The sequence below is a fragment of the Anneissia japonica genome, unplaced genomic scaffold (assembly GCF_011630105.1).
Source record: "Anneissia japonica isolate Jap-2015-1 unplaced genomic scaffold, ASM1163010v1 scaffold5330_len1712360_cov203, whole genome shotgun sequence".
NCBI classification, from domain to species: domain Eukaryota; kingdom Metazoa; phylum Echinodermata; class Crinoidea; order Comatulida; family Comatulidae; genus Anneissia; species Anneissia japonica.
In genome coordinates this window covers 389,745-403,748 of record NW_022711894.1, presented here as the reverse complement: position 1 = coordinate 403,748, position 14,004 = coordinate 389,745, and the positions used below count along the sequence as shown (strand labels likewise).

Genomic DNA, 14,004 nt, shown 5'->3' with positions numbered 1-14,004 from the left:
TTATCCGCCGCCGCCCTACTGTACACTAATCCCTTGGAATGAATCTCCCATTATCACTAGCCTAGGTTGCTCTGTTCGCCAATGTCTTCACCTATATCTCTTTCTCAGCCCCCTTTTTTGAGCTGCGGCGATGGTCTGTAGGGAGTCACAGAGACAATTTAATGCATCAGTTTTCTTCAAATTCTTTTGTTTTTTGTTTCGACATCCAAAAAAAAAAAAAAACTATCACCAAATCTGTAGACATTCATCAGCCATGGTGTTTGGCTTTTTGTGTTTATTTACCGATTCTTCATTTACGGCGGTCTTGGTTTGATTAAGTCATAATTTACAATCAGAGAAATATACCGGCATTACATCGATGTTGGCATATTTGCTGGCCCCAGCATAATATATACTTTATTCTATTACTTTTAAATTTTGTCAATAGTAGGCTAGGCCTAGGCCTACAGTAGGCTATTCATTTAGTCATTTAATTTTTCGAATTTACTTAAAAAAATACAATAAAAAATGTGTTTCATACATGCGGCTGAAACGGTCCTAGCCTACACTGCTAGGCCCTGGTCTAGGCTTAGTCCTAGGCCAATAGAATTGGGATATTTTTCATTGGCTGCAACCGTGAGGGAACGTTCTATTAGGGTAGGCCTGGCTTGATGCTGTTCTCACAGTGGACGGAAGCCAATCCTAGGCCTAGCATAGTAGGCCCTACATAGTGTATATTTAAACAAATAATTAATGACAACTCACCGGGATTTGTACTGCTATTTGACTTCTTTATTCGATTAATATTTTTCTTCTGTAATGTGGTCTTTGCCATGTTTATTTTAGTACTAGGCTACCTACAAGACCGTACAACAGATTTTAATTGGCAGTGACAACCATGTGGATGCTCGTGTCGTGATGTGTGAGAAAGTGTATGAAAGGCAAAAGTGGTCAAACATGTATTTACTCCGACTTTTGTTTTGTTTGTTTGTTTTTTTGTTTTTGTATTTTTATTTGTCTGCTCCCTCCGCAAATTATAGTAAATAATGCTCGCAGATAAAAAAGCAAATTAAAAAAAAAAGAACAACAATTTTTCATTAAGTGCACTTTAAGCCAAGACCGACTGCGCCGAGGGCTATTCCATCTCCTTTTTGTCCGACACGACGCCACTGTCAAGACGGGTATTGCTGCAAAATTGTAACTAATATGATTTCATAGAAGGAGTTAACTTTACTTACTATGTTGGTTTCTTCATCATATTTGCTCATATGACAAATTATCAGATAACTGAATTCTCCAACACTTCAATTTATTTTTGGTCTGCTTGACTCCCTAGCAAAGTGGTCAATATTGGATAATCCTGAATTAGTAACTCATGTTAATTCTGAACAGACTTGGCACATTTAATTTTAAAACTCCACTAAATCGGTCGTTTATTTATATTTAGAATTTTAGATATGAAAGATAGCATTTGCTTATGTACAAACGCATCCTTCTCTACAATTCCATCTATAATAATTACTTCCGTTGAATTTTTACTTTCTTATAGAAAATATGACACAAAATGGAATCATACAGCAAATTATAAGAAAACTATGAAATTAAAATGAAAAGCAACTCGACGTCAGGAAAACTCGAACTATGACTGGTATTACTATTCAAAATATTTAGAATGATATCATAATTGCATATCCACATCGTTGATGTGGCCTTGCTTAAACAATGTCTGAAGAAGATTCAAGTACGGAAAGTGACCAAATTGCCGGTCAGAAAATCTCTGTGCCAAAAACAGGATTGAAGCAGAAAAATAAATTAGAACAAAAACAACAGCTATTAAAAAAAAGAAAATCAAGTAAAATAAAAACAAGGAAAGTAACTCGACGTTATAGTTAGACTCGAACTATAGCTGAAATGGTAATAGTGAAATGGAGACTCATAACCACTATGCGCTATGAGCCGACAATGTCTAGGTCAGTGCATTTTAAATTTAGTGATTGAAAGCAAAAATTATTCATGCACAATTATGACGGTAAGTTTGCGTTTAACGTAGCTGCAACTAGTTTAAACGCTTTATAAAAAGCGAATTGCGTTTATATAATTTAATCAGGGAGGAATATATTATTCCTCCATGATTTAATCAACTGTCCAAAAAAGAAAATCTTTAATGGTCCTCATATCCACACCCTCCCAAAATTTACATTTCTTCATTGGACTATGAAAAACTATTCTGGAAAGTTCAATTTAGGTCCAATTATAACTAGGTGGGACGTTAGCCCTTTAAATGAACCTGAAAATCACACCCTAAATTGGATCGTAACCAACACATAATGATTTCTTTCTTGTAACTTGGTTAAAATTCCCCGAAAGTTTCAGTTGATCTATTTTTTCCTTTGAATGATCCTCACATTTACACCCAACTCCGGATCGTCACAAAAATGTAATCATTTCTTTATTAGACCTTGACAAACTAATAGAGAAAGTTTCATTTAAGTCCATTGAAAAGTATTTAGAGATATTTAGGTCTGGGACACAATAATTAATATGAACCTCACATTTACACCCTAAATTGGATCATCACCAACACATTCTTCTTTGTAAATTGAAAAGGTAACTTTCTGGAAAGTTCCATTGAAATTAGTTAATCCACTTTTTAAATATCTGGTATGGGACGTTTTCCTTTGAATGGTCCTCAAATATCCACATCCTACTCTGGATCGTCACGAAAAAATAATAACATCTTTATTAGACCTTGACAATTTCTGGAGACTAGACGTAAATGACTTTATCGAAGACAGTTGCGTAATTTCAATTTAAAAAAAAAAAAATCTATTTGGAACGACGTTTTCCTTTGAATGGTTTTCATATCTACACCTACTCAGGATTGCAAAAAAAAAAAAAAAAAAAAAGTCATTTCTTTATTATCTTGACAATAGAATGTTTCATGTAAACCCGTTTATTAGGTTTTTGAGATATTTAGGTCTGGGACGTCAGAAATTTAGATAACCCTCAAATTTACCCCATTAACTTTATTGTTACCAACACAAAATAATTTCTTCCTTGTAACTTGGTAAAACTGTGCCGAAAGTTTCATGCAGATCAGTAATTGAACCGTTTTTGAAATAGGCCTATTTGGTGTAGAGTTTAATTTGCCCCGAAATCCTTTTACAGGTAATTGGTTCTTATATCCACACCCCACTCGAGATTGACACTAAATACAGTATTAGGAGGCATATCCTTGATATTATGGTCTATGTTTCGACAAAGTATGGAAGCATGAAAAGTGACCAAAGTGCCTGGCGGAATAACCCAGAGCAGAAAGATAGAGAAAACGACATGGAAAAACAAAGAAGGAAAAACAAACCAGCAAAAAAAAAAAAAAAAAAAAAATAGCTTTTCCCAGGTACTGCTAGGAAAATCCAGTTAACACAGCAGACTCCCTGTATAAGTTTCTGCTAGCTTTTTCTGCAGTAAATGTTCATTTTTTCTTTTACTTTGTGTGTTCTTCATCATAACGTGGGGAAGGGTCCATGTAGAGAACAATTATTGCCACGTAATTTGCAAATGCTGATTCAGTCGTACGTAACTGTGTTGGGTTTGTTTCGTTTGTGTAACTGTATAAGCTTGAAACCAATTGTTATTTATTTTGTAGTTGTTTTATAAACTCATTGTTTTATAAACTCATTGTTTTTGTTCTAAAAACACTTGGTGGTTCAATTTAATATGCCTATGTGGCTTCGCCTCCTGGATCACTTCGATAATTTTTTAGCGACGCCCAACAACCTCCACTTATGAGATCGTCGCGTGGTCCCCCGTAGGGACATCAGACCCCTTTTGGAAAACCCTGGTATTTTGACATTGGTGATGGACCTAAAACTACAATATCTGTTATTTTATCTCTTTGGGACATGGTCCAGTCATTGTTTGTACTTGTGAAATGAGCGTCGCTGAAATTGTGAAAATTACACAACCACTCGCTCCAACGAGTGGTCTAATAAATTAATAATTAAAAAATCATTAAGACCTTATGTGCACAATATACAAATAGTGGAAAGCCAGCATTTTGACAAAAAACATTTTTTTTTTCAACAGTTATCATTCTTTATTAAATAAATTGCACAAAAGAAAGACACACTGTCTAGGTCAGTCAATGTTTAGAATTCAAACAGGAATATGGTAATAAATATAACTTTACAATACAATACAATATGGTTTTTTTTATGGTGTTTGCGTCAAATCTGAATCTGAACATTCCCAGTAAATTTACTGACCCAGATGCCATCGGAATTGTATTGTACCCCCTACTACTTCGGGATCAGATTCAACACTGGCCACTAAGCGCACAGGCTCGGTCAACTAGTTATTTGTGGGTCGTGGGTTCGATTCCCACCCGAATTACTTGCGAGACTTTTTTTTCGCTAGTATTTGGAAACGTTACAGAACAAAACATCATTCCTAACACATATTTTTATCCACATGTTTCTATCAAGTTTAAATGATTTATAAAATATTATCTAGTTATAGACTACCATAGAAGTGTTTACTTTGTAAAGGTGTTCCCTTCCCTCACTCGATGAGCCATTACACAACCGTAACTTTTGTAACTTCTTCCTGTTTTAATAGCATTCTATCGGTAACCTCCGAGTTGCTGTCAATGTATGTATTTCTTTCTTTTTTCCATTTCAAGTGAGCCGAAAGAAATAAAATGATTGCAGCGAATATGTACAATGCGGAACAAATGAAGAAAGCACTATCGTATGATCCAGTGATGTCGTATAACTTGTCTGTAAGATAATAAATATATTATAAAAATGTAATAAAATATTTATTAACTTATTGTTCGAGCATAGTGGCAACCATTTCCGTAAATTTATGACTTAGCAGTACCACCAGCTGATTGTTCATTGTGAGTTTAAGTCATCCTAATCTGACTTTATTTACTATCCATTGTTATTTCTAATTTGATTGTTATGAACGTTAAGTGTGGCTAAGCATATTATCCTTCTATAGGTGTTTGATAGGTATATTTTGTCAATAGGCCTAAGTAGGACTATTATGATGTATACAGCTTACCTGTCATATAAGGTGTCGATAATGCACAAGTTCCAAAAATTAAGTACGCAAGTCCAACACCTTCAACCCCTAAATTTTTCGGCGCGATCTCAATAGGAGCAGATGTCAACAGCACAAATAGCCCACCACGTGAGATACCGAATACTGCAAAAAAAATGAATATGCATGCCTAATGATATTAATAGGCTAGTAATATGACGTTCCGTGTGTTTATTATGTTTTTGTTTATTTCAGACTCATAAACTTTGCAAACAGTGCCATTCTTTGGCTAAATGTTATTGTATTTAATGGGTATGAAATTTTCAAAATTTTGGAAAACATTATGAGCTTTAATTACATGCATACATTAAATAAAGAACCAATTGAGATTGTAAATTACTGCAAGTATCAATTGTACTATATTTGAAGACAACCTCAGCTGGGGATTAAATGCCGATGCTTTAATTTAAAAAGGAAGCCAAATATTATACATACTTAAAGAAAGTTAAATGCGTTTGTTCCAACCTGTATTAAGGATAAAGAATTTTAATGTTTTGCAATAAAATGATAATAAATTAAGACAGTATTACTCTCTAGGCTTTTAATACTTTTGATTGTAAACTGTGTGTTTGTATGTATATTTTTTTTAATTATTATTCATATGATTCAGTCCTGTTTTTCTATAATTGCCCCATGTGGGATGACTAAATTTATATTGATATTGATATTAAATATACATTACCAATCAGTAGGATCTTGACAAATGTTAAATTGAATATATACGGCAAAAATACTGTGGACAAGGCTGACATGATGTGCATGATGGCGTACTGTGACGTAAGAGACATTGGCAGCCAATCAGAGATGATTGATAATACAATTCTAGCAACCAAATCTCCGACAGCCATCAAGCTAAACGTTAGTGATATTGCTGAGCCGGCCATTCCCGAACTTTGCAAATAACTACCCTAAAATAGAAATAGAAATATAAGTATGCATTGTAGGTAATAAAGTATGAAATAACTACATTCATATTTGTTTTTATTATAGCATTGAAATCACACACAGAAACAAAACAGTTAAAAAAAGCAAACTCAAGGCGCCTTTGCTTTAGACCTGAAACCCCAATGGACATAAATTATCACCATTAAACATATAGCGGGATTCAAACAGGACACCTGTCGTTTAAAAAGCGAACATCATAACCAGCTAGACAACTAATATGTTTTTAATTATGTGCGATCCCCATCCGGTAGCCATCGAGAGCATTCAATCATAAAAGATATTTAGGTTTATGACGTTCCATTTGAAGGGTCTCCAAAATTGCATACTGTATTCTTTTTCTTGGCCATGACAAAGTAATCTAGAATGGTTTTCAGATGCATTTATAGATTTTTAGATACCTACAGTAGGTCTGCAAAATTCCCTTTCACCAAATGTAATTATTTCTTCCTTGGACCATAACAAATCATTCCAAAAATGTTCATTCAGATCCATTGATGAGTTTTTGAGATATTTATTTAAAATCCACACCTAAATATTAATCGTCACCAAAATATAATAATTTCTTTCTTGTAACTTAGTTAACTCTTGCTGACAGTTCCATTCATTCAGTTGATCAGTTTTTTAGATATCTGGTCTGGAATGTTTCTCTTTAAATGTCCCTCGTATCCACACCCTACTTCCGATCGTCACCAAAATGTAATACTTTCTTTCTTTGAACATAATAAATCATTTCAAAAAGTTTCATTCAGATATTTGTACCGGGACGTCAGCATTTAAATGATACCCATATTTACACCTCTATATGGATCGTCACTAAAATGTAATAATGACTTCCTTTTAGCTTGGTTAACAATTCCGGAAAGTTTCAGTAGATCAGGTTTTGAGATATCTCGTGTGGAGTGTTTTCTTTAAATGGTCCTCAAATACATTCTCTCCATTCAATATCAGAAATCATATGTGAAAATCTGACGCATATAAACATAAAACTGTGGGCAGGAGCTTGCTAACAAACACACAAACACACAAAGAAAATCTGATGAAACTATAACTTCCTTACAGAGGTAGATCAGCAACAACAACAACAACAGCCATTTGAATGAAGACAGGAGGGTCACCAATCATGACTGACATTTAGTGATTTTAGATGATGTTGTTACCCATACACTGTAACAACGTTGAGGATTTAAACGCACTGTTTTCCTGTCTAATAGCTGTCTCTTATACACATCTAGATGTGTATAAGAGACAGGTATTACTCTCTAGGCTTTTAATACTTTTGTATGTAAACTGTGTGTTTGTATGTATATTTTTTATTATTAATTTTTATATGATTCAGTCCTGTTTTTCTATAATTGCCCCATGTGGGATGACTAAATTTATATTGATATTGATATTAAATATACATTACCAATCAGTAGGATCTTGACAAATGTTAAATTGAATATATACGGCAAAAATACGGTGGACAAGGCTGACATGATGTGCATGATGGCGTACTGTGACGTAAGAGACATTGGCAGCCAATCAGAGATGATTGATAATACAATTCTAGCAACCAAATCTCCGACAGCCATCAAGCTAAACGTAAGTGATATTGCTGAGCCGGCCATTCCAGAACTTTGCAAATAACTACCCTAAAATAGAAATAAAAATATAAATATGCATTGTAGGTAATAAAGTATGAAATAACTACATTCATATTTGTTTTTATTATAGCATTGAAATCACACACAGAAGCAAAACAGTTAAAAAGAGGCAAACTCAAGGAGCCTTTGTTTTAGACCTGAAACCCCAATGGACATAAATTATCCCCATTGATAACTCACAATAGCGGGATTCAAGCAGGAGACCTGTCGTTTAAAAAGCGAACATCATGATCAACTAGACAACTAATATGTTTTTATTTATGTGCGATCCCCATCCGGTAGCCATCGAGAGCCTTCAATCATAAAAGATATTTAGGTTTATGACGTTCCATTTTAAGGGTCTCCAAAATTGCATACTGTATTCTTTTTCTTGGCCATGACGAAGTAATCTAGAATGGTTTTCAGATGCATTTATCGATTTTTAGATACCTACAGTAGGTCTGCAAAGTTCCCTTTCAATAATGTAATTATTTCTTCCTTGGACCATAACAAATCATTCCAAAAACGTTTATTCATATCCATTGATGAGTTTTTGAGAAATTTATTTAAAATCGACACCTAAATATTAATCGTCACCAAAATATAATAATTTCTTTCTTGTAACTTAGTTAACTTGCTGACAGTTTCATTCATATCAGTTGATCAGTTTTTTTAGATATCTGGTCTGGAATGTTTCTCTTTAAATGTCACTCGTATCCACAACTACAACAACAGTCATTTGAATGAAGACAGGAGGGTCACCAATCATGACTGACATCTATTGATTTTAGATGATGTTGTTACCCATACACTGTAACAGCGTTGAGGATTTAAACGCACTGTTTTCCTGTCTAATCGTGTTTAGACTCGGCCTAATGTGTTTAGGTTTCTGACGTGTTTAGAATTATATGTGCTTAGGTACGTATCTAACATCATGATGTCAAATACCTAAGCACATTCAATTCTAAACACGTCAACTTAACTTATAGCGTCTTAGATTCTTATTAGGTATTGAGAATTAAAAAAATAAATAAAACCTCTTACGATGCTTATGTAGGAAAATGTAGTTGCAATTCCCGTCATTGCATATGCCGACATCATACAGTGAAAGTCAGATCTCCTCAATAAATGGAAATACTTCTGAAGTAACGAATCCTTTCTCGGAAGCTCTTCTGGTAGCTTTTCCTTCGAGGTGGTGGAACTCAGTTTAGAGTGCTTTTTGCGTATGTCCCTGAATACTGCTATACAAGGTATGCATATTACGGCAAATAAGGTGCTGAGAATCCTCAATGTGACACGCCAGTTGTATGTAGTATAAAGCCATTCAAGACACGGCGATAATAGGACCCCTATATCAGTCAGCAAAAAAGACATAATAGGTATAAGGAAAAAATGAAAGGGTGTGTCATATTTTATTTAGTACTGTATAAAACTTCACGTAGTTGATAATTGTATGCTTCCAAACAAAACCGCTTAAACTATAGACTTCGTTCCCTTAACCGGTTTCGGAAAATGAGTGGGGTTGGAGGACAATTCATAAGGTACGGTAACCAATCCAGTATGGGAGAGAAGGGCCTCCATAGGACCCAATTAATTTAATTTTTAGAGCATTTGACACGATTAATTATGCTATATTTTTATATTCTCTTCAAAATCTTTAAATGTTTGTGAATTTTTAATGCTTTTTCTTAATTTTTAATTGATTGTAAATTGTGAGCAATTTAGCCTTGGCTACAATTCACTTTTTGTCAATTGCTTTCTCCTTTTTGTATCGTTTTGAATAAAATATACCATGAATAATAATAATAATAATAATAATAATAAATGACTTCATAATTGTCCTTATTGGATTTTGGTTAGATTTGCAAAAGCGCATTATGTCCATTTTGACTGGGTTACAAAAACATACCATAAAATCCTTTACAGTACTATATTTTTCTGTTGTGTAGTTTTAAATTAATACACACACTCAAATCAATATATTTTTTCCATAACAAGAGGCTGCACAAGAAACGCGTGTAGCCAATATCTCGAAACCCTGATTTTTGCTTATATTGCGTTCTTTCGAAGAGAACAGCTTAGCTCAGTAGACTAACCAGGTGGTAGCCAATGTGTGTACGCTGAACAGTGGAGATGTCTAGGTTCCCGGTTCAATTCCTATCGTTGCTCTCAATGTGTTTTAGCTAGAGGGTTAAATTACATGCGTACGATAGCACACCGTCGGATGGGATGTTTAAGCCGTTGGTCCCGTGTGCAGTTAGCCCATGTGCACGTTTAAGAACACAGTACATTCTTCAAAAAAGAGTAGGGAATCGTCTCCCAAAGATACTCTTTCCTCAATTCAGTGTACATTAAAGTGTATTGCTGTACATCCTCATTATTTTAACGTGACAAAAATATGTAAAAAAAATAAATGAATTGAGTTAACACGTAGATTGACAGTATACAATACAATAAAAATGCATTTAGAGATTTTCAGATGCGAAGATTTACATACCTACGCTGGAACCAGTCAATATTATACCAATGCTCCTTGCGGAATGACCGTCTTTGAAATAGACCATTATCAAATCGATGGTCACAAGATGAATAGCGTTGCATCCTAGACCATATAGCACCCCATACGTCAAGTAAAGCAGCCATATGCGGTGGATAAACGAGGATGAAAGTAAACTGAAACAACATATTAGGATGCCTAGTAATCCCGCTGGCCTGTTACCAATTCGCTGGAAAACCCACGTTACAGGCAGTGATGATGCGGCATAGATCGCTATTGATATCGAGCCTGGCAGCCCTGTGAATGAAAAGTTTAATAAAAGTTTTTCTATACGGCCTACTGAAAAAAAAGTATATTTCATGTAACAAGTTTGGTGCATTTTTCAACTGTGACACAAGTTATGTTCTAGTCTTATCCTCATGTATTTACACTACATTTTCCTAGTAAACAAAAAGCGTTAATGTTATGTCAGAAAATTTAGTTGAAAAATTACGTTGAAAAAAACCTCGCATTTAGTTTTGAACACTAAACAGTCGTTCATATTCACGTTAATGTAACGTTAAATGTTCAGCTGGGTTCATCCGTCTGGTTTCTATTAAAAACAATTTTACCACTAAATCATTCTGTTTACCAACTTTGTCATTTCAGAAAGCAGTACGTTTATTAAATTTATAAGTCCATGTTGATTCAGGTGATAATGTTAACATATCCAATCTTGCACTAATAGTAGTTTAAGTGCATTACAAACACATGGAATATACGGACCTTTAAAAATGTATTATTAGATCACGTATACAATCCAAGTTGACATTTTGCAGATATGTAATGACACACGTAGGATGTGTAATATAATAATTATAATTATAATTAGACTTACTAATTACTGTATTTTTGTAAAATAGAACATTATGTATTTTCATCCTTGCCATTATGCGAAATGATGTTGAAATTACAAAAAAAAAAAAAAAATAAAAAAAAAAAAAAAAATAAAAATAAATAATTAGAACTGAATAAAATAAAATACATGAAACAAAAAGAAAAGGCCTTCATGAAATACAGAAATAAAATCATAATAATGAAAATTATGAAGTAACGAACACCGTAAAAATTAACTCGACTTCAATGAGACTCGAACTATGGCTGCAGTTGTAATTGATAGGGTGATACTGATAGTTTTTACCATTATGCTAAAAAAACCCGACCCTGCAAAGGTCAGTGCAATTTCAGTTCGTCTACGTTGCGTAATGTGTAATGAAATAAGTCGAGGGAAAAAATTATGCATGCATTTTACAGTAATTTAGCATAGCTGAGGCTGGTTTGAAAAGCTAAACATTGGAAAATTATTTTTATAACAATCAATATGATTTTCATTCAAACGTCAATGGATAAACCTATGTTTTTTAAGGTATTCACTGCCTTGTTAGTAAGGAGGGAATCTCGAAGGGAAGTGAATGAGAGAGGAAGTTGTTTGAAAGAAGAAAGAGAAGTTCCCAACATACAATTTAGAGAGTAAAAGGAGCGAATCACTGTAAGCCAAATATTTTATATCAAATATGTATCAGGAAAAATGAACACATTAAAGACCATTCTGTTTTAGGATTCCCAGTGAAGTTAGTAAGATGCTCAGGGCGCTTGAAATGTGGACTAGGAACTCGACCAATGACTTTCTTCGCCCCTAAGGGTGCCTTCGTGTCTGTGCTACCCAGTAAACCGGTACCAGCAACTCTCGTCGTCCACCACAGGGGCTGTCTGTTCCAGTACACCGGGGTAACCCCCTACTCGTCTCGAAGGATGTACTGGGTTCTTTATAGTGCACACGAGCCATTGTATACAATTAAATGTACATCTAGATTAACCAATCACAATATGAATTTTGTGATAATGTTTAGAACATATCAGCACTCTTATAGTCATTTTTGGAATATACTACCGCAACTTTTATGTTCTGAGGGGGACACTATTTGACAGTGACACAACCTGTCAATTTCAATTTAATATTTTGTGAGTTCATTTTATCTGTTTATTTAAATTATGATATAGAGTATGCGTACATACGTTCAAGTGTTTTAATCAAAGGTCATTGTCACAACTTTCACGCAAAGGATTGCAGTTGGTTCACTAGAAGTACCATATTATTGTTTGAAGGTTTACATGGTGTAATAAGTAATAATATTAATGCTTGCGGTACACGACGTAGGCAGTTCTGTAAAGAACTGTTGTTGTTGGTTGAAAATATCTTGACGTTTCGATTGAGCTGCTGTAATCGTCTTCAGAAGAATAATATCTGCAGAAATTCCCAAAACAGTGATAACTTATAAATGTAGTGAGACTTGCGACTCGAAACTTCGAGATATTCTCAACCAACAACAACAACAGTTCCTTTTAGAGCATTCTACGTGGTGTACCGCAAGCATTGTTATATATTAGAAGTACCATGTAAAATCAGTTGTAAGTGTTAATAATAGCTGTTAGCCATAGCAACATCAGCAGTGCAGAAATAGTTGACTTGACTCGCCCCACGCGGTTAAAGCTGAACTTGGAAACAGTACTCTTTTCGTATTTTTTAAGTGTCTTAATTTGACAATATTGCTGACTTTCATGTTTGAATACATCAAATATCTTTTCTAACGACAATATGAGACAATGTGAAATACCAGGAAAGTCCACATCCACCTCAGCTATAATATTATATTCTAGTTGTTCAATTTTCTTGCTTATGCAAAATATAACAGTGATCACATTTTAATTTATCCTGATGAGTTATCACTGACTATGTCTATTATTTACTACCGTACTTGTTGAATGGTTTGCCAGTGTTTACGACTGATATGACTAATCTATTAAAATATTTTCTATAATAATTGACAAATTTATCCGGATTTGTACTGCCACTACCACTACCACTACCACTACCACTACCACTACCACTACCACTACCACTACTACTACTACTACTACTACATCAAATACCAACACCATTATTGCTTCTACTCCCTATACTAGCCTGCGCTTACGGACACTGCTATGTTTAACAAAACTAACTAAGCAATCCACAATCTTGAATAAATATTTTGGACGTCCGTCTCCAAGCTAAATGTGAAAAGAGACAATTTCAGTTGTTTCTTTTCCGTCGTTTTGGAGAACTCTTGCGATCAAATCTCCTTTCAGATCTTATAGGAGCGTATTTTTTTGGTTGCTAGTTGTGCCGAGCTATATATTCAGGATTTTGAAATACTGATTCGCAAATATCCCTTGTGGTTCAGGTGTAATGCAAGTTCGTTCATAAAATACCTAATACATACCTGCTTCGGTAGCCGTGGAATTAAAGCTGTCCTTTAGTTGAATATGTAGTAGATTATAACTGTAAAGCAACCCAACCAGGTTCAAGTGAATAACAAATCCAGCTACCACTATAATAACACCCCAATTCATCGTTTCCAGTGCACGATCTGAACGTCAACTTTGTAATTCATTAACTCGAATCTCTGAAGCGTACGATTGGTTGACAGGATAAAGACCGGTTTCATATTTTTCTGTGACTGGTTAAAAACCACTGAGAAAATAGACCATTTCTATGCTTCTTAAATTTAAAAATATTCTATAATATTTTGGAAGCATTAATGCGCATGATTTTATTATTTATCATAATCTATTAAATTCATTCTACTTATTATTATTTTTGCATATAGATAATTATGGTGGGACTAATGCATGTGGCCTACACATATCGCCAGTACTGGTGTGAGATATGAATGCAATTTTTTACTTTTCCTGCATTTGCAGAAAAGGTCATCTTTTTTGTTCTTTCGGGTTTTTTTTTCTATCCCTTCTCCTTTGCACAGAATCCTT

The 14,004-nt window shown here is 34.3% G+C and overlaps 2 protein-coding genes across 3 annotated transcripts in view; both read right to left on the bottom strand.

Annotated features, from left to right (window-relative positions):
- The window catches only part of LOC117107651 (nucleolar GTP-binding protein 2-like), a 17,609-nt gene extending 16,712 nt beyond the window's left edge, over nt 1-897 (bottom strand). The window contains exon 1 of the mRNA XM_033249363.1: nt 745-897. Within this exon, the coding sequence (XP_033105254.1) occupies nt 745-814 (70 nt within the window). The 5' untranslated portion in view covers nt 815-897. The remainder of the gene's footprint in view (nt 1-744) is intronic.
- A 3,193-nt stretch (nt 898-4,090) lies between these two features.
- LOC117107660 (monocarboxylate transporter 13-like) lies at nt 4,091-13,605 on the bottom strand. Of its 2 annotated transcripts, none has more exons than XM_033249379.1 (6): nt 13,458-13,605; nt 10,156-10,452; nt 8,703-9,007; nt 7,442-7,667; nt 5,050-5,193; nt 4,091-4,760 (listed from the first exon to the last, which is right to left on the bottom strand). In XM_033249379.1, the coding sequence occupies exons 1-6, from the start codon at nt 13,585-13,587 to the stop codon at nt 4,558-4,560; spliced, it is 1,305 nt and encodes a 434-aa protein (XP_033105270.1). In that variant the 5' UTR covers nt 13,588-13,605; the 3' UTR covers nt 4,091-4,557. The 2 variants fall into 2 exon arrangements, with proteins under 2 accessions (XP_033105270.1, XP_033105269.1); XM_033249378.1 differs by lacking the exon at nt 7,442-7,667 and adding an exon at nt 5,771-5,996.
- Nucleotides 13,606-14,004: the final 399 nt, after the last annotated feature.